Source organism: Mesoplodon densirostris, chromosome 3 (assembly GCF_025265405.1).
Source record: "Mesoplodon densirostris isolate mMesDen1 chromosome 3, mMesDen1 primary haplotype, whole genome shotgun sequence".
Classification (NCBI taxonomy): domain Eukaryota; kingdom Metazoa; phylum Chordata; class Mammalia; order Artiodactyla; family Ziphiidae; genus Mesoplodon; species Mesoplodon densirostris.
The window spans coordinates 156,473,283-156,497,818 of NC_082663.1; the positions used below are offsets into that span (position 1 = coordinate 156,473,283).

Genomic DNA, 24,536 nt, shown 5'->3' on the forward strand with positions numbered 1-24,536 from the left:
TGATCAATGTCGATAAGGATGTGCTGAAACTGACACTGACATTTTGGGAGGCATGCACACCAGTGTTATCTTTCAGGAAGGCAGTCTGGCACAAGGGGATAATTACATGGAAATGGAATTGTGCATCACAGAGGTTTCAATTCCAGAGTTTTAAAATATAATACATACAAAAAACTTCAACTAAAATCCCCAGAGGCTTGTTTCCTCAGAATTCTTCTATGTATGTGCCCATAAGTGAGGTAGACCTACTTATAAATAAGTAAATTATGAGTAAAATAAGTACATTATAAGCGATATGGTATATAAATGGCAAACCAACTAGGCCACAGCATGTTTCTGTTAGGAGAGCTCAGACTAAGGCACTTCACAGCAGAGTCTTTTCTGGGAATGACCTCTTATGAACCTCAAGACTCACGGTTTGCTCTTGGAAAAGTTTGCCCTTAATCAAATTGTTTCTTCTCTATCACAAACTGAAACTGAGCCCCTCTAAAACTGAGTTCCCTTTGTGAGTTTCTGATTAATCTCTCTACTCAAAACTGTATTGCCTTGTTTGCCTCTTCTGACCTCAATCCTGTGCTAACTGAACACTAATCAAACAGAATCAGACGACTAAAATTGCTATTGTCTATAACATCATTAATGTACTAAAATTGCTGTTGTAGATATCATCATTAACACACAAAATCAGGTTGTTTCTCCAGAGCAGGATGAGCTCACAGATCCCCCAGGTGGCTAGACAATTGTAAACTGGAAACATCCTGACTTCCACAACTATGATTAAGAGATGTCACAAGATGATGGTTAATCCCAACTTCAGTTTTCTTCTTTAAAAACACTCCCAACTCAAAGGCCAAGTTGGAGCAGATCTGAGGCTTGTCTCCCACTCCCTTGCTTGGCACCCTGCAATAAACCCTTACTTTATTGCAAACATCAGCTGTCAGAGTTTGGCTTTCGGTGCTGTAGTCATAGGAGCCCTTGCTCAATAACAAAGCCACATGCAGGTGACTTAAAAGTTACGTTGAAGGTAACGCTGAAGACTGTTACAGGCTTAGCAAATCAGGTATTATTTATTGTTTATAAAACACTGGGGAGCTAATATTTGATGATCAGCTTTACAAAGCCTTTTGGAAGTGGGAAAGACTGGAGCTAAGGGAACCAAGGAGGAGGATTAATTAGAAAACGTGGGGCCAGAAAAAAAGTGTCTGCTGGAACAGAAAGGAGAGGAATAAATTCAAGAGCTATTTCCAGGATAGAATGAATAAAACTTAACGATGGATTCGGATGGTGGTGATGGGGAAGGGATGTATAGGTAGACATTAAATCAAAAGCCTTATTGAAATCAGCTAGAAACAATGGGGATGAAGGTCCTCAACTGTGATCTCAATGAGTGAAGTCCCAAAAGTTCTATCCCCTTCAACCATTTCCAGCCACCAGCAGCAACCACTGCTTCCCTCAATGTCACTTTTCCACCAGTCACCTCCACTGGGGCTTTTTACCTATATCTTCCAGTAGTTTCACCTCCTTAAATTCACTCAATTAATCAGCTCAGTGAGCCTTCATCATGATCTCCCATTTTAACATTCCCAGTCTCTGAGCTGTCATTCACCATATTTCTACTTCGCCCTTAGAAGGAAAGGAAACCACCCAGTTTTCTCTGTTTTGTGAGGGTCACAGGCTGGGAAATTACCTTATCAGTACTTGTTTAACTTTAGTTCCAGGACTTGGGTGGCTCAAGGATGAGGGGAAGCATGGATGGGGGTGGAGGGCAGGGCAGATGACCAGCAGGGGTTGGGTGCAGGGTGGGGTACCAGTCTTCAGAATGGTGGGGTCGAGCAAAGGAACCACCAGTGGAAGGCTGTGAGGGAAGGGCATGGTTGTAGGGGTGACGGAAGCAGGTCATTGGGGGAGGTGGTGTTGGGTAGGAGTAGGGGCAAGCAGGGCGCTCAGGCAAGAAACCGGAGAAGGTGGCAGGAGACAGATGGGCCAGTGGCTGGAGCAGTGACCTCTCTTGCTTCCTCTGCTTAGGTCTGTGGTTCTGGAACCAGACCTGAGGAGGAGGGAGAATAGCCACGTTAGAGCCCCTCTCTCAAATAGGTGGCATTGTCATATGCGGCTACAGACTGGTACAGGGCATAAGACTCCCCCACATCCCCAGAGGAAGTAAAGCTCTTGCAGAAGGCATAGCTGAACCAGGACTAGTGACAAAGCAAGACCCACACCATTCCCCTAATCCATATCTAAATTTGCCCTGCTACAACTTTGGGTGAGTAAGAAATGTCAACTTGTAAAAAGAAAGAGATAAACATGACACAGTGGCATTTCACCTCCACAGAGAATGGGAAATTTCCTCTAGGGTTATTAGAGACTAAGACTATGGATGAGTTTAATTGTTACAGACCAGGTTAGATTTAGGGTACAGTTTATTCTTAAGATTAAGTAATTCTATGGTTAGAATTGAGCAAGCATCAGGTTGAGTTTCAAGACCATGGTTAGGGACAAGGTTACATACGTGTGTGAATAGTTAGGATTGAATTTCTGTTGGAGTTCACATCACTGTTAAGGTTGAAGTTTGACATTGAAATTCAAGTTAGATTAGGTTAGCCCCAAGGTTAAACTCCAGTGAAATTCCTGACGTAGATGAGGTTATGCTGACTGTTGGGTAAGACTCTGTTCTGGTGAATATTTGGGTTAGGGTTATAGTGCCCTGAGAATTTATGCCCCAGTAGTTCCCAATCACCGAATCTGCATTTCTTCAGGGGATGGGGGGCGGAGGATCCTGGGCCATCACCTGGATTCTGGCCTCGCTGAGACCTGTGTCCCGGGCCAGGCCTTCTCGGGCCCAAATGTCAGGGTAGCGGTTCCTCCCAAAAGCTGACTCCAGCTGTTCCAAGTGCGCTGGACTGAAGGTGGTGCGGTGGTGGCGCTGGGAGTGTGGGCGACCCCTCTGTTCTCCTTGTGAGCAAAGACTTGGTCTCCCCACTCCTACACCAGAGAGGTTCCTGTAGGGCTGAGTGCTCATGTCTGAGAAGGAGGTGGGGGGGAGAGTTTGCTGCCACATGGATCCACCCATCCATCCCAGACCACATATGCTGGAACCCCCAGATTCTGCTAGGACCCAGTGTATTGCTCATATACTCTGCCCTGACCAGAAATTCTTCAGCTTTCAGAATTAGCTGAATCCAGCTCAGCCTTGGCCCTGCTTCACTTCTGATTCCCTTAACCCATGCTACCCTCTCCACATGAAGTCCGCCCCTCAGTCTCACTTGTCCTAGGCACTCACGCTCCCTCTGCCTCACTTCTGCACCTTGTGCCCACTCCCCATTACACTCCCCCAGATGCATCCCCATGTAAGGCATGCCCCTCCATAGCCTTTCATCTCTCTCAGCACACATACCACCTTCCTGGGTCTCACCCTGTGGAGCTCCTATTCGCTCTGACAACCTAACAAACTGCCCAGGTCTCTGTCTATGACCCCTATGACTTGCTCCCTGCTCTCATGGTTCACATGCCACTTACACCTTTATATTGTTCCCATTGTCCTATTCCCTCCACCTGGGAAGATGAAACATTCCTCACTCTTCTGCTCAGACACACCCTCCTCACACATACATTTCATCTTCTCCCCTATCCCAGTCCTGGCCCGGCCACCAGGCTGCAGGAACCTGAGCTCGTGGGAAAGGCCTGCCTCTTCTCCCTACAGACTCACTAAGCCCCCACACTAATTAGTCTGAGAGCCAGCTCGGGAATAGAGAACAGGAGCAAAAGGAAACACCTGGGAGGCACACACTGAGAAAAGATATCTGGAGTGAGGATCCCATCCCCATGGGGACCCAGGTGGTAGTCCCTACGCAGTGCTCACTGTCCACCTGAGCCCCCTGCTCTCCTCGGATCCAAAGCCCTGGCCCCTCCAACTCTCTTCCTTGGAGAAAGCAGTGCAGTGAGCAAACTCTGAGGTCAGGAATGAGGAGACAGCTTTTAGCTCAGCCTCTGGCTCCTCCTCATCTGTCAGGGTCTCAGTGGGCCACTGTGTAAAGCAAAGGAGTTGTATCATCCCATGTGTTCTAAGATTCCCTTGTTTTTACCATGCTAGGATGCTGGTTTTTTATTTCTCCTCTTCACTTTCCTCGTGGCGAACCATCGCCCCACGGAGCCTGGGCATGGAGCATGCACACCTGCTGTCTCCTCAGGACCACCCCAGAGATTCACTCACCCACCGTGGAGGTCAAAGTCCCAGCGGCTGCGTAGCCCTCGGGCCAGAGACTGCTGCAAACTCGCCCCTTCTTTTTTTTACCCTGCTCACTCTTCCCTTCTGCATCCATGGCTCACAACAAAGACCAAAGACAGCTCAGTCTCGTGTCCCTGAGTCCCTGATTCTGGATCAGTCTTTCTCTGTTTCTGTTCCCCTCTATGCCTTGTATTTCACTGCTTTCCCCCTGTTTATACCTCTCTCTGAATCTCTCTCCCTGTGTAGATATAGATAGATAGAACTTTTTCTCTCTCTCCTTTTTTCTAACTTTTCTTTCTATTTCTAATTCCCCATTCCTGTGCTTGAGTATCATCTCATTCTGCCTTGCCCTCACCCTGTTTCTCTGTTTTAGTCTCCACTTTTCTCCCCCTGCACCTACTCTCTGGGATGCCGTTCTCTCCTTTTGCTCTCAGATGCCTACTTTCTCAGCTTGCAATCCCACACTAACTCTTTCTCCCTGAACCTTGGAGGAGTGACCTGTTCCTCACCCCTGTGAGCCCATCCAATCATTGCCTGGTCGCCAGAGCCCCCATCATCAGGGGAGGATCACAAGCCAGATGAGGGAAGGTGCTCTGTTGGAGGGTCCAGGGACTGGGGCCAAGAGCTCATATTCCCAGAGGACCAAATTATTTTGTCCTGTTAAATCCCCTCCTGAGAGCAGGCAGGGGAAGGAAGAGAAAATGCATTCCTCCTGAGACTCCTCCTCAGAACCTCATTATGAGGGGAGAGGGAGAGTTTGTGCAAATGGAGACCAGGAGTAGGGCCTGCCTTGTGTCTCAGTACGTGGGTGATTGATTCCCAAAGACTTCTTTCCAGGAAACTAAAAAACTAAAAACACAAGTACATTCTGGCCCCTCCTAAATATCCTGATTCTCAGAATACACTGGACACCCTGTCAGGACAACCTGAACCATAGGATGAGTCTCCCAGACACCATAGTTCTCAAGTACTTTCTGATTTCCTCTCCCAAATGTCACCTCTTCATTCACTCAGAACCCCCCAGGACTCCCTGACCCTCCAAGGTCACCCAGACCATCAGAGAACACTTACCCTCAAGAGCATCTGTATTCCAGGTGCATCCTGATCTCCCTGGACCTCAGGACTCTGCAGAAGACTGAGATTCCCATGACATCCCGACATTCTGATTCTTCAAGGAAACCCTGACATACCCAGCATTGCTGAGCAGTCAGGACACCCTGATACCCGCAGTACTCTGCTTCTTGAGATTACTTAGATCTAGGAAGTACATTCTGACATCCGTAGGACATCCTGACCCTTTAAAGACAACCCAATATCCTAGGACTCTAGGGTTCTCTAGGACACTCTGAAACCTAGAGTAGTCAACATCAACTAGGAGATTATCCTTGTCCCCCGCCATGAAGTTCTGAAATGTCAGAATAGACTGAATCAATGAGGGCACCCTAATCCCCTTGGAACACACTGTACTCATAGGACTGTCTGATCCCCAATGTTATGCTAATCCTTCACACACATTCTTGAAAAGAACAACTCAAGACAGAAAAACATGGTAATCTTCCAGGATCCTGAGGCTTACAATATGATGCATGGATCAGAAGTATAAGCAGCACATGAGAGCTTGTTAGAAATGTAAAATTTGAGGCCCCACTTCAGTCCTACTGAATCAGAATTTTCACTGTAACAAGATCCCCAAGAGAACTGACTGTACACTTGTCTTCATCAGCTCTGGCTGCCATAATAAAATGCCAAAGGCAAGGTGGCTAAAACAACAGGTATCCATTTCTCACAGTTCTGGAGGCTGAGAAGTCCATGATTAATGTGCCAGCTGCTTCAGTTCCTAAGAGACTTTTCCTGGGTTACAGACAGCCACCTTCTGTGTCTTCACAAGACAGAAAGAGAACTCAATCCTGGTCTCTTTTCCCTTCTTATAAAGACACTACTCTCATCTTGGGGCCTCAACCTCACGATCTCACTTAACCCTAATCACCTCCCAAAGGCCCCACCTCCAAATAGCATTGCATCACATTGGGGTTAGGACTCAACATATGAAGTGGTGAGGAGACACAAACATTCAGGTCATAACAACATAAAAGTCGAGAAACACTGATCCAAGATGCCAACCCCTCTCCCCCTACCCCAGGGTATACTGTGGCCTCCTAGAGAAACTCGAGCTGCATGACAGCTCTGCCTCCCAAGGTTCATGTAGTCAACTTGGATCCACAAGCACACACTGAATTCCAATACTCTTGCTGCCTCAAAATAGCCTAACCCTGTAAGGGAACTCTGACCAGCCATCCAAAGCAGCCTGATGATCCCAGGACACACTGATAGTACAAAGAAACTCTGACCTACTACCCTGCTCCCCAAGACACTACAGGTTTGACTTGACATCCCAGGATACCATTATTTCCTAGTAGGCTGGGGAGGAGTTTTTTTCCAGGGCATCCTAATTCCCACTCAAACTTGACCTTCAAGGAAGTCTGATACCCAGGGTTCTCTCACCCTACCAGAGGCAGGATGGTGTGGTGGGGAAGAATACAGGTTCTGGAATCAGGCTGCCCTGGGTTCAAATATCAGCTGTACCACTTACTAGCTATGTGATTCCGGGCTCATTACTTTGTATCTCTGCACCTCAGCTTTATCATCTAAGGATAATAATACAGTCAATTCTCTTTATGTAGGTAGTTTTGTTCCATAAAGTCATGATAAACACGGAATTGGTGAATACTGAACCACTGTTACTAAGGGAAATAGGTTCCTGTGAGCCTCTGGCCACAATATTTTTGGTCAACCAATCAATACATAACATTGTTGTATGTGTGTCTCAGTTTAAATACACCTTACTTAATATATATTGTAAACTCATTAACATTGAACTCATGGCCAACAGCACTATAACTCATGCCTGAACAAAGATTATTTTCTCCCTTAAACACCTCATGGCCCTCCTGCACTTAGGAACACTAGACAACATTGCAGCACTATGCTTGGGGGCCATTTGGAACAGTACTATTACCTTCAAAAGACAAAAATGTATAAAATGTTGGCTTAGACAAGATAGAAGTTTATTTCTCTCACACACAAAATAAGATCAGTTGTAGGTATTCAAAGGCTGGTACAGTGGATCTAAGATGTCATCAGACTCCCAAGCTCAGAAATTTCTACCCCATTATCTTAGTCTAAGTTTTCCATCCTCATCTTATGGTCCAGGGTGGCAGCTGGAGGTACTGTCATCATTTCCACACCACAGGCCAGAGAAAGAAGGAAAAGTAGAAGAGCGAGCATCCACGTGCCACGAGGCTGGTGCACCCCAAACTCTGTGGGACAGAAGTTCCTGCACTCAGGACCCTTCCTGACCTTGGCCTGTCCCTATGTGCCTCTTCCTCTGGCTGGTCATTTGTGTCATTTATAGTATCCTTTAAAATGAACCAATAATAGTAAATAAACTGTTTCCTTGAGTTCTGTGAGACATTATAGCAAATTATCCAATTTGAGGATGGGGTCATGGAAACCCCGATGTGTAACCAAGTTTAACAGAGTATGAGTAACCTGGGGGCCCAGTCCTTCTGATTGGCATCTGAATGGGGGTAGCTTTGTGGGACTGAGCCCTTAAACTCTGGGGTCTGTCTTAGGTCAGAATAGTTAGTATCTGAATTAAATTAAATTATAGGGCACCCAATTAGATTGGAAAGGAAAAAGTAAAATTGTCTTTGTATGTGGACACAATAATCTGCCATGCAGAATTTTTGATGGAATTATAAGGAATCTATTATAGCTAATTAGTGAGTTTAGCAAAGTTTCAGGATTCAAAACCAATATTAAAAAATAATCATATAACAACAAATAATAAATAATTTGAATTAAAAACTTAGTACCATTTACAGTAGCATAAAATATGAAACATTTAGTGTTAAAGTTGTCAAAAATATGAGCAATCCGTACGCTGAAAACTGAAAATAATATTCATGAGTGGAATAAAAGAAAACCTTTTAAAATGAAGAAATATGCTATGCTTTTGGGTCAGGAGACTAATTATCGTTCATTCTGAAATAGATAACATTTCATGTGGTCTCAAAATTTCATCAGACTTTTTCATAGAAATTGGCAAACTGATTCTAAAATTTATATAACAATGCAAAAAACCTAGCATTGCAAAAACAGCTTTGAAAAAGATCTAAGTTGGAAGACTTACACTGTCCAAATTCAAGAATTATTATATAAAGATTGTACTCAAGACAAATGAGTCTTGACCATCAGTCTTGGCCATGAGTCCTGCCATCCGTATAGACAAATATATGGATGCAAAGGAAAGAATTCAGAAATAAACCCCAATACAAAGGCAATTTAGCAGAGAACGTCTAGCTTTTTTAAACAAGTGGTGCTGGACCAGTTGGCTATCGAAATCATATGGGGTGAGGGGGTATGGAACTTAGATCCATACCTCATACCATATTTTAAAATTAACCCAAAATGGACCACAGATCTGAATGTAAAATCTAAAGTTATAAAATTTCCAAAACATGTAAAAAATCTTTGGAGGGCTTCCCTGATAGCGCAGTCCTTGAGAGTCCACCTGCCAATGCAGGGGACACAGGTTCATGCCCCGGTCCGGGAAGATCCCACATGCTGCGGAGTGGCTGGGCCCGTGAGCCATGGCCACTGATCCTGCGTGTCTGGAGCCTGTGCTCCAAAATGGGAGAAGCCACAGCATTGAGAGGCCCGCGCACAGCAAAAAAAAAAAAAAAAAAAAAAACTTTGTGAACTTGGATTACATAAATATGTCTTAGATATGACACCAAAAGACCATATATAAATGAACAAACTGGTAAATTGAACATCAAAGTAAGAACTTCTGCTCTTCAAAATACACTGATAAATGAATTAAAAGACAAGTTACATACTGGAAGAAAACATTTGCAAATCATATATCTAATAAGAACATTTATCTGTTAATTCATATATCTGATAAAGTTTAACTATGCCCAATATACAAATTCAAGAATATAAAGACAAACATTGTAATTTTGAAAAATGCAAAAAATTTGAACAGGCAATTCACCAAGAAATATATGCAATACAACAACGTTGGAAAAGAGTTTGGCATTTTCTTAAAAATGTTAATTTCTTAAAATGATCCAGCCTTTCCTCTTCTAGTTAATTAATCCAAGAGAAGAAAAAGCATAGATCCATACCAAGTCCTGTAGTTGAATGTTGCTAGCAGCTTTATTTCTAAGAGACAACACAAGTCTTCATAGATAGGCGCCTGTATGAACCATTGTAGTATAGCCATGAAATGGAATATTACCTGCAATAAAAAGGAATAAACTACAGCTACAGCATGGATGGATCTCAAAACAATTATGCTGTTAAAGAAGCCAGACAAAAGTGTACATGTTATAGGATTTCATTTCTGCAAAACACAAGAACAAGAGTTGGCAAAGCACAGCCTATAAGCAAAATTCAGCCCTCTGCCTTTTGTTTCCTTTTTTTAACAAGTTCTTTGGAACATAGCCATCATCATTTTTTTCATATTTTCTATGACTGCTCTCCTTCTACAATGGGAGAGGTGACATTGCAACATGTAGAGTACTCAGTAACTGGCCTTTTACAGTAAAAATTTGCTGACTCTTGCCTTAGTGTACATGTTGAAGTACATAGAAAACACAATGGAATCTATAGAAATATTCCTAGAATTGATAAGCTAATTTCAGAGTACAAGGTGAATACGCAAAATCAACTGTGTGTCTATATGTTAGCAATAAAAGATTAGAATTTAATTCTCCCCAAATTAATCAACAGATTCAATACAACCCAATCAAAATCCTAACAGACAATTTTCAAGAAATTGACAAGCTGATTTAAAGGTTTATATTGAAAAGCAAAGGACCTCAAATAGCCGAAAACCTTGAAAATTAAGAACAAGTTCAGATCACTTATACTATTGATCTCAATATTTAACATAAAGATTCAATAATCATGACAGTGTGGTATTGGCGTTAGATAAACATAGAAATGAATGCAACACACAGAAACTCCAGAAATAGAATTGAATTTCAACAAAGGTGCAAGTATAATTCAATATGGAAACAGAAATTTTTTTAGCAGGTGATGTTGGAACACCTGGTTATCAGTATAGAGAAAAACTAACACTAATTATTACCTCACATCATATTCACTCACGGAAATGAATCATAAAGTTAAAGACAAAATTCTATTAAACTACTGGAAGAAAACATGGTACAAAATATTTGTTACACTGACTGAGGCAAAGATTTCATGAATAGGACATAAAAAGCATAACTTTAAGGGGAAAGAGTGATAAGATGGACATTAAAATTAATTTTTTTCTCTTCATAAGGCATAAGAAAATTAAAAGCAAACCACAAACTGGGAGAAAATATTTGCGAAATTTACAATTGAGTCCAGAAAAAATAAAACTCAAAAATGAGAAGAAAAACAGCTCAATAAAAATAGGCAAACAACCCAATAAAAATGGGGAAAATATTTGAACATAACTTCACAAAAGGAGATATATGAATAGGCGATAAGTATAAGATACTCAACATCACTAGTTATCAGGAAAATGCAAATTAAAACCACAATGAGATATTATTATACATCCAGTAGAATAGTTAATATTAAAAAGACTGACAAGGGCTTTCCTGGTGGCACAGTGGTTGAGACTCCGCCTGCTGATGCAGGGGACATGGGTTCGTGCCCCGGTCCGGGAAGATCCCACGTGCCGCGTGAGCCATGGCCGCTGAGCCTGTGTGTCTGGAGCCTGTGCTCTGCAACGGGAGAGGCCACAGCAGTGAGAGGCCTGCATACCGAAAAAAAAAAAAAATGACTGACAATACCCAGTGTTGATAAGGATGCGTAACAATTCGAACTCTCAAATATTGCTGATAGGAATGCAAACTGTCCAGCTATTTTTTGCAAAAACAGTACTGCAGTATCTTATAAATTTAAAACACTTACCATAAAACCGAGTAATCACATTCCAAGAAAAATGAAAGCATATGGCCACACACAAACTTCTACAGAAATATACATGGTAGTATTCTATGCGCATTGTATACATATATAGTGATATGCATACATATTATACATAATAGTTCTAAACTGGAAACAAACCAATTTCCTCAACTGTTGAATGGTTATAAAAATTATGGATCTCCTTACTATGGAATACTACACAGGAATGAAAAGGAACACAATATTAATAAATGCAACAAATTTGTGATACATTGACAACATGGATTAATCTCAAAAGCATTATGCTAAGTGAAAGAATTCAAACACAAAAGACCACATACTGTATGATTCCATTTATATTAAATTCTAGGAAACACAAAAGTGTAGTGAAAGAAAGCAGATCAGTGATTACCTGGTCATGGAAGGGTGCTAACTTCAAAGGGAAACAAGAAAACTTTTTAGGGTGATATAACTGTTGTGTTTCTTGATTGTGGTGGTGGTTACATGACAACATGATTTTAACATTCATCGAAGTGTAATGTAAATGGGTAATGTTTATTATCTATCAATTATAACTCACACCCCCAAAATTAATTTCAAAATATGGAAAGAAAAGAGGCATAAAAATTAAGGAAATGATGGCCTCCCTGGTGGCACAGTGGTTGAGAGTCCGCCTGCCCATGCAGGGGATATGGGTTCGTGCCCGGGTCCGGGAGGATCCCATATGCCGTGGAGCGGCTTGGCCGGTGAGCCCTGGCCGCTGAGCCTGCACGTCCAGAGCCCGTGCTCCGCAACGGGAGAGGCCACAACAGTGAGAGGCCCACATGCCACAAAAAAAAAATTAAGCAAATGAAAAAAATAGGCAATTATTAACTTCAGGAACATTCAAAATTTGTGCCAGGAAAAACAAAAGGATTAGTATACAAACAGTGTATAACAGAGTCAGAAAGTCAATCATAGATATTGACATACCTCCAAATTGTGATGTGCCTATAATAGGAGCATTTGAGGAAGAGGAAAAGGGATGGTGAAGTGGTATTAACTCATCACCTGTCAAAATGGGAAGACAATATATTGTAAATCAATGATCAAAAATAGCATTATAAACATATTATTTAGAAATCTATAAAAGTATTTATATTGGGAAGTTGGATCATGGAGTGGAAAGATAGGTAGTGAACTACCTTTCTCATTTAAAGAATTGTTTAACTTTGAAAGCTATGCTAATATATTTATTTGACTAAAATAATTTTAAAATAAAAATTCTTGATTAAATACTTGATTTATTCAGTTTTTATATTCCTTTATTATTAATAAGAGCATTTAAGTCTATTTTCCCATAGCTTTTTATATTTTTTCTCTGATTTATGAATCATTTGGTTTAAACTTTCTTTTTGATATGGGGATTATGAAGAACACTGTTTTAAATTTTATCAACTGAACATTTCTTTTTACATTTTGATTTCTGGTTTCTAATTTTTGGCTTTGTGGTGAAGGCCATAAGAGAATATATCTTATGAAATCAATGTTTGATTTCATTGATTCAGTTTTCATTTCAAAAACTCTATTATAAAGTTTTTGTTGTAGTCAAGAAAATGGCCAACATTTGTAATTATTCCCTGGGCTTAAAATAAGAATATATATTCTCTATTTTCAAGGTGGAAATATGTGTATTTTATATGTGTATATATATGTATATATATATATATATATATATATATATATTTTTTTTTTTTTTTTTGCGGTACACTGGCCTCTCCCCTTGCGGAGCACAGGCTCTGGACGTGCAGGCTCAGCGGCCATGGCTCACGGGCCCAGCTGCTCCGCAGCATGTGGTATCCTCCCGGACTGGGGCACGAACCCATGTCACCTGCATTGGCAGGCGGACTCTCAACCACTGCACCACGAGGGAAGCCCTATATATATATTTTTAACTGATGTATAGTTGATTTACAATGTGATAATTTCTGCTGTACAGCAAAGTGATTCAGTTATATATGCATTTTTTAAATATTCTTTTCCATTATGGTTTATCACAGAATATTGAATATATTTCCCTGTGTACAAATAAAATTTCTTTGTTGTTTAAACAAAATCTCTGTCATATTTTTTAACTAACTACTTCATCTATCAAATTCTTGGAATTGTATATTAAAGTCCATCATTAAGACATTAATCAACTTCTTTAAAAATTTTTTAAACCTTTGCCTAACCTATTCCTATTCTACATTGCTATTGCAAACAGTTGCTACATTGTTTTGTTTGATTTCATAACTGTGATTAAGTTTTATGAATTTGTCCTTTGTTATCATAAAATATTCCTCTTTTGTGATTTATGCTTTCAGTTGACTTAATTATTGCTTTATCTGTAATTAATAACGCCACCAATATTCTCTAATTTTTGCACTTGCCTAACACACCTTTGCCCAATTTCATATTTGTGTTCTTTCATTTTTTAAAATTGGTTTTAAAACTCACCTTGTAAAAATTTTGCTATGTATATGCACACAAATAGAAACTTAAAAATACACATCCAAGTTCCAATAGCCCACAGATATTATTTAGATGACCACATATATAACCCACACCCAGTATTCCCTACCCCCGTCCACAGGCCAGCATTTCTAAGTGGTACCTCTGGTTTCCTATGTCAGGGAAACAGCAACTATTACAGAGATTAACTGAGACAGAATTGAGGGTCTGTTCTTAGACCTTACTTTCTTACTATAAATTGACAAACCTTTTATTTGAAAGAAGAAAGAGTGCAGAGTCCTAAAGACTTCAGGATTATACAAAAGGGAGTCAGTGTAGAGCAAAGAATGGAGCTACCGTGAATATCTGTGGGCCAAGTTCACTGGCTTCACAATTTTTCTTCAGATCCATTCTGAGCACAGAACAAGGGACCAAGTATATTTTGTCTGTGACATGGGTGTGAGATGTACTTGATGCAATGGGAAGCAACAAGCCTGAACACTAAACTGATTCCCCTCAGGCTGAGATATCTGTTTCCAGAGAGGATAGGAACAAAGAACACTTAGTATGTGTGCCTTTAATGAGGAGCTGTGGGGAATCAACCTGTCTGAATCTAAGTGTTCTCCAGTGAAAAAATCTTTCTGACTCCCCCACTAGCTGTGACATTCTCATGATTCAGGGTCAGGCAAGGAGCCAATGGAGACAGGGGTCCCATGATAGCCTCTCACAGAAGCAGAGCAGCCAGGTAAGAAAATCTGGGAAAGCAGGTGAGGACGCAGTTATCTCCCACAGAGGCAGATTCACACAGACAAAAACACATACATTTACATTTGGAGAAACACACACTAAATGCTTCAGCATCTCACCAAGTTCAAACGGGAAACATCACCTGGTTTAACATGTACAAGCCTTTCCTCTTTCAGGATGTACTGCCCATTGCAGAATAGAGCAAGCATGTTTCCAAGGTGGAAATAGAAAATTAAGCAGTGGGAAACGAAAGAGGTAACTAAGGGCAGCATTGCTAAGATCAGTGACGGCAAGCTCTTAGAAATCCTGGCCAAAAGCTCAGAGCCAAGAGCCACCCTCTTTCCTCACAAAAGAGACTCTTCTGTCAGACATTCAAGACCCTCCTATTCTGCCCTTAAGCTCCACCGTTTTATTAGTTGCTTCCTTGTGTACCTTCACTGTGGTCTATGACCACATTAGAGAAGTGTCTCAGAGGGAGGTTGCTTGGATGCCACATGGAACCCCACAGAGGTGGGTCAGCTTGAGCTGGAGTCCAAGCACTAAGCATCCTCAGTTTTAAGGTCCAGGAACACAAACATTCAATGCTGCAAAACATGAGATGTCTCAGAGACAGTCACAAACTAAAGAGATTCACAAGGGACTAATATATGAAACCAGGCCCTCTTACCATATTGACTTGGGGGTTGGGGCCAACGTTGATTGTACTCCTGGTAGGACTATCTCAGCAAACATTGACAGGAAGTGGCTAACCTTAATGCTGGCAGATCTCTCGACATAGAGTCTGGGTTATTTAGAGCCTGTACACCTGTTTTTGCCTTTGCCAGTTCCCAGACAATAGGAAAAACCCTACACCATCCTGCTATACTTCTTTCACATTCTACTACCATTTCCATTATGGGAAATAGCTTACAATTGACCCTAATATCAACATCTACTCTTTGGAGCACAATGACAAAGTCTGCACAAATATTGTTTTGGTTTTTCCTTGATGCAACCCCTGTACCCCACTTCTACATTCTACATCCTTTCCCTGAAGTACTTTCTTTCAATAGCTCTGGGTACTGCCAACTACTGCCTTTCTACCTTTTAATTCTGTGATATAATTTATGAGAAAATGGCTTCAGGTCTCAGAATTTTACGTTGGTTTTACTAATTTAACTCTCAAAATGCTGGATACTTTATAGTCACCATACTATATACATCCTGCAACCACTCTCCTAAAAGTATTGCCTGTGACACCCTTTATCCCAGTCAGTCAAGACATTTAACCTGTACATCTCCTCCCCTGAAATGCCATCTCCTCTCCTCTTTACTATTCGAATACTGTGTATTCTTACATATTCAAAATTCTCTATCTGACTCTTTCTGCCTGCATTAATTCCTTAAGGCTGGGATTATCACTTGGATATGCCCCCATAACTTGACTTTCTCTATGAATCTCTTTTTCCTCTTCAAAAATAATACCAAATACCAGTGATCCTGTTTTGGCCAGCACAGGGAGAAAAGAAGTCTCTTCACAGAATGCAGTACATAGCAAACTCACTAGCATGCTTAGCTCATCCAAGCCAACATTTGTGAGCTACTGCAATGACATTTTGATGCTATCCAGTTACAACATTGAGGGAAAACTGCCAGGCAGATCCTTCAGTGCCTAGAAGTAGTATAATCCTGAGAAAATAAGAGAGATCCAGAATGAATTTGAGTGAGTTGTATAAAGTTATTCGGGTAAAAGAACTTATGACTTTAAACAAATAGCTAAATCTCATTGCTTCATTTTTCTGTTCTGCTTAATGAAGCTTGTTATTTTTTAAATTTACATATTTTAAATCTGTAAGAAATGTGTGTAAGGCAGGAAGACACTGCCTGGCACTTGGTTATAGTCTCAATAAATGGTTGATAATTGAAACTTGGACGTAAAACTAGGGAGGAATATAAAGAAAAGGGCATTTCAGCTGTTTCAAGACTATAAATGTTATGCGTTCTTTCAATCTAATCTGTCATCACCTAATTTCCCTGAATCCCAGGTTCTTCATCTCTGATTCTTCTTCTCAGGGTCCTCACTTATGAATGATGGAATTCAGAAGTTCCTGGTGGCCTAGTGGTTAGGATTCTAGGCTTTTACTGCTGTAACCCAGGTTCCGTACCTGGCCAGGGAACTGAGATCCTACAAGCCATGTGAGGCGGCCAATATATATATATATATATATATATATATATATATGAATGATATGGATTAAAAGAAATTGTGTATGTGAAGATAACTTGTATATACCAGATATTCATTAAATGTTATTGAAGTATGAATTAAGCTGCATGAAATCAAAGATAATTAAACACAAATTAAAATTATAGAAATTAACCAGCTATTTATTTCATTAAAACTCGCTTCATAGAATTATCTAATGTGAATTAATTCTCAATGACAAAACAGTATCATAAGAAATTTGCTCAAATGATGACATTATCAATCTCATCTACTTTTATATTTGAAGTGTTATTAATTAAGAAATACATTTTGGATTGGTATCATTAAAAAATTGTAATCTCTAAACAATATATGGAGCCTAATTAAATAAATATTTCCTTTTACTTTTGACCACATTTTCTCCCCTGCAGACATGGGCAGAGACAACCAGACTGGAGTCACAGAATTCTTTCTCCTGGGACTCTCTGGGCAGTCAGAGCAGGAGGAGGTTCTCTTTGGGCTGTTCTTGTGGATGTACCTGGTCACCCTCATTGGGAACTTTCTCATTGTCTTGGCTATCAGCTGTGACAGTCATCTCCAAACACCCATGTCCTTATTCTTGGCCAACCTCTCCTGTGTCAACATCTGCTTTTCATCAGTCACTATCCCCAAGAAGCTGGTGAATCACATACTGTGAAGCAAGTCTATCTCTTACATGGAATGTACGACCCAGATCTACTTCTTCATCATTTTCATCAACATAGATGGGTTCCTCCTGAGTGTGATGGCCTATGATGATTATACTGCCATCTGTTGCCCACTCCACTACACCATGATCATGAGGCCCAAACTCTGTGTCCTTCTGGTGGCTGCATCTCGGCTCAGTACAAATCTGCATGCTCTCCTCCAGACTCTTCTCATGGTGCAACTCACATTTTGTTCCAACAATGCTGTGTATAACTTTTTCTGTGACCCTTATCCTATTCTAAAACTCTCTTGTTTGAATACCTTTATCAATGACCTGATGGTATTCACTGTGGGTGAACTGGTATTTATGACACCATTTACATGTATCATCATTTCATATGATTACATCTTCTCTAAAGTACTGAAGTTGCCATCTGCCCATGGAATAAGGAAAGCCCTGTCCACGTGTGGATCCCACCTCACTGTGGTCTCCCTGCTCTATGGGGCAATCCCGGGGGTCTATAAGCACCCTTCATCCTCGTACTCAGTGCAAGATGTGGTGACTATTGTCATCTTCACAGTGGTGACTCCTCTCATCAATCTCTTCATCTACAGCTTGAGAAATCATGACATGAAGGGAGCTTTAAGGAAACTAATTTCATATTCCAAACTTTAAAACTTTTAGAACTGAGAGGACTCTTGGATAGCATACATTTTTTCATTTTACAGACCAAGAAACTGAGTCCCTATAGGTGTAAATTTACCCATGACTATTCCTGTAATTAATGATATGTGATCATGGTCATGCTTTTAAATATGAGGCTGATAGGTGCTCATAAGTCATAAAACCATCAGTTATGTATAAAAAGGTGTGATTTTAAAACACTTATTTTACAGACAACAAAAATTCAGGAAAAGACAGGATTGGGTCCAGCAACCCTATGAGACAGTGGCTACTATATGGTCTGAGAATTTCAGAAAACTTTAGAGTTGGCTCTCCTCAGTGTCACCTGTCCTCTATGGCCTCACATTAGGAGATGTTAAATTACCCCGAATTTACTGAGTCACAGAAAAGTTACCTTTTCCAGGGCTGTACAACGAGCAATTATTGGTTACAAATGGTGCTGTTACTTTCAGGGTCTTTGGTCATTACTGAATTAGTTAACTTTTCCTCTGTCTTAGGCTCAATTCCTACCCTCTCCTCTCACAGCTCAGAACCTAGCCCTGCACTATTCTTCTTCCCCCACAACCAATCTAACTTCTTGGTGGTTTATTGCCTGGCATGGGTGTCAGGGATGGGTATCAGAGGGTGGCGAGCCTCAGACAGTAGCTAGAATTCCTCATATAAATCTCGGTATCCCTTCAAATTTAGATGGGCTAAGAGAAGCAGAGGTTCCCTTAATGCTAAACTGTCCAGAGTTCCTATAACAACTTAGGAACATGAAAACATGAATTAATTACAGGATTTGGATTAGAACCCAGAACTTCTGACTCCAAGTCCAGAGTTTGTTCCAATCCATGGGGAAAGTTTCTAGGAGCCCTTGCCTCTTTTCCTACTCTACACCTGAGGGTTCCCACCTCGTCTTCCCTGGTGTCCAGGGAGCACTCACCTAAATCTCCAGTGGTCATTCTTCAAAAGCCTTCAATTCCTCATTGGCCTTCTCTCCTTTCTCAATCTTCTCTACTCTCGTGAAAAATCAGTACTCATTGTCCTCACTATCACCTTCTTTCCCACTTGGTCCCAACACTGACCAGCTCTTACCATGAGCACAGCAACAGGCTTATCGTGGTTCTGACTGCCTCCTGCTTCCCCATACACATATCTGTCCTGCACACAGGATCAGTTTAATCCTCCTAAAACATTGATGGCATCCTGTCAGCCACTCCTTATAGAAATATTGAAGAGGCCAGGATAAATCCAAGTATTACCTTCAAATACAAGCACAAGATGACTCGGCCCCGAGCCATACTTACAACTTTGTTTGTCATCAACTCACATAATTATATGTTCCATGACTCTCTCCTAATTCTCTTCCTCTTTCTTTCATTCGTCTGCTGAAAAACTCCCTTGATTTTTTTTTTTTTTTTTTTTTTTTTTTTTTTTTGGTAAACGGGCTGCTCACGGTTGTGGCCTCTCCCGTTGTGGAGCACAGGCTCTGGACGCGCAGGCTCAGCGGCCATGGCTCACGGGCCCAGCCGCTCCTCGGCATGTGGGATCTTCCTGGACCAGGGCACGAACCCGTGTCCCCTGCATCGGCAGGCGGACTCCCAAACACTGTGCCACCAGGAAAGCCCTCCCTTGATTTTTAAAGACTCTAATAATTGTGCATTCCCCTTAACTCCTTTACTAATTACATCTCACAGACATGTACTGAGCACACAACACAGTTCTTCTTGGATGTAGTAAATGAATTCCCAAATGTATGTTGGTGCCAGTGGGAACCTGACTACATGTGACAAAATCAATGTAGTGTTCTGAACTGTTAAGTTTTATTTTAGAAGTAGTTTAGTGCAAATGTTTGAGATATAATAACATGGACTAATGTTGGTGTTTAAGGTTACATGACTCATTTTGGTCTCATCATATCCTTCCTTGCATTACCCATATCTGCATACATGTCTCCTCTGGTTATTACATTACATATTCACTTTGATAAAATACCATAGATTATGCATGGGCACATCCCATACAATGCTCGGTAGAGTTTTTGTTCATCCCAAATAATCATGTATTGAAAAATCACTGATGATGTGGTAGGCAAGTCTAATGGTAACCTGGGAAGTGAACATTCCTAGACACACAAAAAATCAGAAGGGTAAAAATTTAAATCTAGGGAACTAAAGTACTGAGAAGGTTACTCCAGAACACAGAAAGATTTCACTGCATTCTGGGACCCAAAGAAGCAGCAGGGTTGAATGAAAAGAGCCATGTTTGGGATATAGTTTTATTGCTCATCCATCTCTCCCTCAACTGTCAGTCAAAAGTTGGCTGTGAGAAGGAGCATGAGGATAGAGAGAAATCATTGAACTTACAATAGGGTACAAAGTCAAAGGGAAAATCACTCTCTATCTACATGGTCCCCACTCGTTCATCTCAAGGGAGAAATCATCATTCACCAGACAGAAGATCCTGTCTGAAGGGGAAAAGAAATCTCATCAGTGTGGTGTTAGCAGAAAGAGGAAAGGCCTCTGTCTTGCTCAGACTGGCTGTGGTGTGAGGTTATATGCTGTTTAATTCTACCAGAGCCTCGAGTCTTTAAACCTCCTACTTCTGAGGGCCACCTTCAACTCCATCTTCACTGGCTCCTTGCATTACTTCAACCACTTAAGGGGAATGAAGGGGAAATAAGAAAAGGGGTTTACTCTAAGGTCCAGGTAGAATCAGCCTCTGTTGTGGCTTCCTGCATGTGAGAGTCACACATGACATGAAGTGGTCATAAATCAAAGCTCAGCCTCATGCAGGGCTTCGAGGGACCTCTGCCCATAGAAGCAAAGCAGTGCCAGGCTGGCAGAGTCCCCCCTGGGAGCAGCCAGGAAATCAGGATTGTGTCTGGGAATTCACCCTCCAGGGCCTGAGTTAGCAGAGGCCAGGCCTCTGCCAGGAGCCTCTTCTCTGCAGCTGGGACTCCCTAAAGACACCACCCCCACTTCCCCACAGGCAACTTCCATCTAGCACTAGTTAGCCAACAGGAACAGCTCTTTGTGAGCCAATTAAAACCATTTGGACACAAACCACCTAGAGGGGTGGGATAGGGTGGGTGGGAGGGAGGGAGATTCAAGAGCGAAGAGATATGGGAACATATGTATATGTATAACTGATTCATTTTGTTATAATGCAGAAACTAACACACTATTGTAAAGGAGTTATACTCCAATAAAGATGTTTAAAAAACAACAAAAACAAACAAACAAAAAACATATGGAGGGAAAAGTTTGGTTTCACCTCAATGATGTTGGAATAAAGGCTCATCCTTCTTCCTGGCACATTTCCCCAGATACTGTTCTCCCTGGAGGGAGCAAGGATTGCTCCATGTCACGGCCATTGGAGGTATTTTCAAGTTTCATGGAATCATTTTCTTCTAACTTGTCCTTCAAGTGTCTGTTCCAAGGCCATGGTTTCCATCAGAGTCCAGCACCATCTCTCATGAGCTGAAGAAGCCCTTCCTGCTATTCCCTGGATATTGTAGCCTAGTAGATATTCTTAGTGTTCTGCCTGTAATATCTTGTCTCCTTGTGCTTGAGGGCAGAAAGCTAGGCTTTATATGAACTTTATCTATCACATTGTCAATTGGCCTTCTAGTAGATGACTTTGTTCTCGGCATTGACCTTTTGTCACTTGAATATTCAAAGCTGGCTATGTCTAACTTATGAACTCTGATTCCAAATGAATCTGGTTTTCTAGATTAACTTTTCATTTGTGAGCCACACAGAGGTACACAGTATATTGCCAAGCCCACTGGCAAAACAGGCCACCTTTTATTCATTCTAAACTTCAGGCATATCCTGTTGCTCGTCAAAAACTACTGGTTCAGGTTCATCATGATTTCTAAATGTGACATACAACTGATATAAAGGCACAAACTTGCCCTTGTATTGTGGATGGATATATTTGCCAAGAAGGATGTGAGGTTATCTTTGTTGCATGAAAGTAACTGCAGATATCCCTTAAGAATTCAGACTTGATGATGCAGATCAAATCCCACAATACAAAGCCATGATTACAACACAAACTCCCTATAGAACCTAAAAAGACCAAAGAACTGCCTAGTGATCCAGTTGTTTCAAGAAATTTCTATCGTAAATAAATTCAGCTTATATCCTTAAAAATTGTCATAATGAAGCCAAAAGTAGTCTCAAGAAATCATATCTAATATAATATTTTGGTAAAGAAATCATTCAAAGCCAAATAGGTAAATAAATTACTCTGACTTTACTACATGAAGTGGGGAGGAGAGGATCAGGAATGAGGGAACAGGGACATGGTATAATACTGATGACATTTATATGGTCAGGCCACTCAGGATAGGGGTTCTCTTCCTCTCTGAACATCCCCTGCTCAACCACTGCCTGCTTCCCCTATACCCTACTCACACGACTGAACTTCCTACATGCTTGCCCCAGGCTCAGGCTAGTGATTGTCCTTATCAAAGGGGTAGTATGGGTCCCGGTAACTAATGCGCCAAACTGATGTAATTCCCTCTATAACTGGCAATCTACACCCCCTACCATCCATTAAGCCACTGATGTCTCTGTTGCTGACTCCAGGCTTCTTCTTTGGTCTTAAACTGGGTAAATGTAGGCCTTATAGGCCTGCTGGGTGCAGCCCAACAGTTGGCAGAGCCAGCCAGGAGAACAAGGAAACTCTTGTGAGCACTGAGATGTTGGGAAATACAGGATGGGGAATGGAATGTTGCAGGGGTTGTCCACTAGCTTGTGGGGCCTGAAAGTTGTGGGTTTTATCCCGGGGTGGCCGGCCATTCACACGTGGGGTCCAAAAGTTGAGGGGGTAATCCTGAAAGTTGCAGGGGTAGTACTGCAGTGGATGTCTACTAGTATGTGGGACCCTGTAGTGGCCGTGCATGATGAATGGGGGCTGCCAAGAGATCTGGAGAACAATGGCCCCTCATGGCTCTGCTATTGTATCAAAGTGAGCCTTCTGTAATTGGTTAAGCTAGCTCTCTGGAAGGAATTGGTATTTCTCTTCCTGTACCTTTGAGATGTATATGATCTACCTGCGTTCTCAGGAACTTTAATCTAATCATATGTGATCTCTAAGAGTAAATGAACAAAAAGGAGCAAGGATTTTAAAATTCTTTATGGGAATAATTATGTTTTGGGAATGTCTATCTAAAATAGTCTCTCAAGATTTTTGTAACTTGAAACTAAACTAAGTTACATGAAGAGAATTCATTGACTAAGTCATTTCAAAAAAGGTAAAATATTGGAACATTAATTGCTGGGCAGGTCTAAGTTTATCTACTTTGGCCTGCTTAGGAGAATAAGACTAAAGCATTAAGCTTACCAATCAGGAAATGCACAATTGTTTTTTGGTTTTGGTGAGAGATTAAGGTTTTTAAGGGTTAAGATTATAATCAGTCATAATTCTAGTTACTATAACCAAGATTCTTTATTGCTTACATTGTGATAATATGTTTAACTGTGACTTTTTAAGTCTTTTGTCTTTTGTAGACAGTTATTGTTGTACTCTGATGCTTTTGCAAAAGTGCTTCATCTTCCAGATTCATAGGAACGACCTTTGGATAATAACAGGTCTCTGATAAATTTCAGATTACACTTCAGAACTGGGTGAAAACTTAAATAATCCTAAAGGAAAACCTGATGGCTTCATAAAAAGTTAATGGAAGGATTGGTTACTGAGTGAACTGGTGAATATGGTTATAATATTTATGGGTTTTGTCTGGAAAGTTTTGATCTGTGTTTTCCAGATAGAGAGATGCCCTTCCCCTCAAGTTAGTTGTGACTTACAGCAATTGGGTAAACTACTCCTGAGGGTAGAATTGAAACATTTTTCTCTTCTCTCTGCCCAGTCCCTCCAAAACCTGGGACTCTTGGTTTCTGAGCAGCCTTATCAGGTGAATGGGAAAGACTGTCTCCTGGCATGTGCACGAATCTTGATATTTGGGATACCTCTAGAAGACAGAAATCCACTGAGGTGGAGGCTTATGACAGGCTTTTGTCATGGCATTCCTGGCCTTGAGGGGCCTTTGGGGAATTCAGTCTGAGACTCCTGAGGACTTCTACCTCAGCCAGCTTGAAGGAGCTGATATGGTCAATTGCAAACAAACTAGTTTTGATTTGCTGTGTTTGGTGGAGAGGAGGGTTATTTCAGAGAGAAAAAAGACTATGTTTTAGTGGATGTTAAATTCTATTTCTGTCAGTTAAGGTCTGTATTTATGACAGTTATTGTGTTAACCACGCTTTTGCCCTGATGTTCTGAATGGAAAGAAAATTATCTAGCGAAATTTTCACAGATTATAACTACTCATGAAATGTGACACTGCTTGTTTAAGTCTGCTGCTAATAGCACATGTGCAATGCTTCTGTGACAATTGAGTGTAAGTGATAAAATGTATAGCCTATAAAGTGTTTCCCCATTAACATATCTCTGAGCCTGTTCATGAGATCAGCGTAGTTTTCCTCCAACGTGAGTGACTAGGTGAATATAAAGGAGACCTAACAGCGAGGGACATGATCTGAACCTGAGGTAAGAGCCAGCATTGAGGG

General features: G+C 41.1%; 2 protein-coding genes across 2 annotated transcripts; one reads left to right on the forward strand and one right to left on the reverse strand.

Annotated features, from left to right (window-relative positions):
- Nucleotides 1-1,708: 1,708 nt before the first annotated feature.
- Nucleotides 1,709-4,319, reverse strand: LOC132485881 (homeobox protein prophet of Pit-1-like). Its single transcript, XM_060092484.1, has 3 exons — nt 4,211-4,319; nt 2,789-3,021; nt 1,709-2,047 (listed from the first exon to the last, which is right to left on the reverse strand). The coding sequence occupies exons 1-3, from the start codon at nt 4,317-4,319 to the stop codon at nt 1,709-1,711; spliced, it is 681 nt and encodes a 226-aa protein (XP_059948467.1).
- A 12,718-nt stretch (nt 4,320-17,037) lies between these two features.
- On the forward strand, nt 17,038-17,967 carry LOC132486987 (olfactory receptor 1361-like). Its single transcript, XM_060094529.1, is given in 1 exon segment — nt 17,038-17,967. A coding segment is annotated over 1 exon segment (930 nt).
- The last annotated feature ends 6,569 nt before the right edge of the window (nt 17,968-24,536 follow it).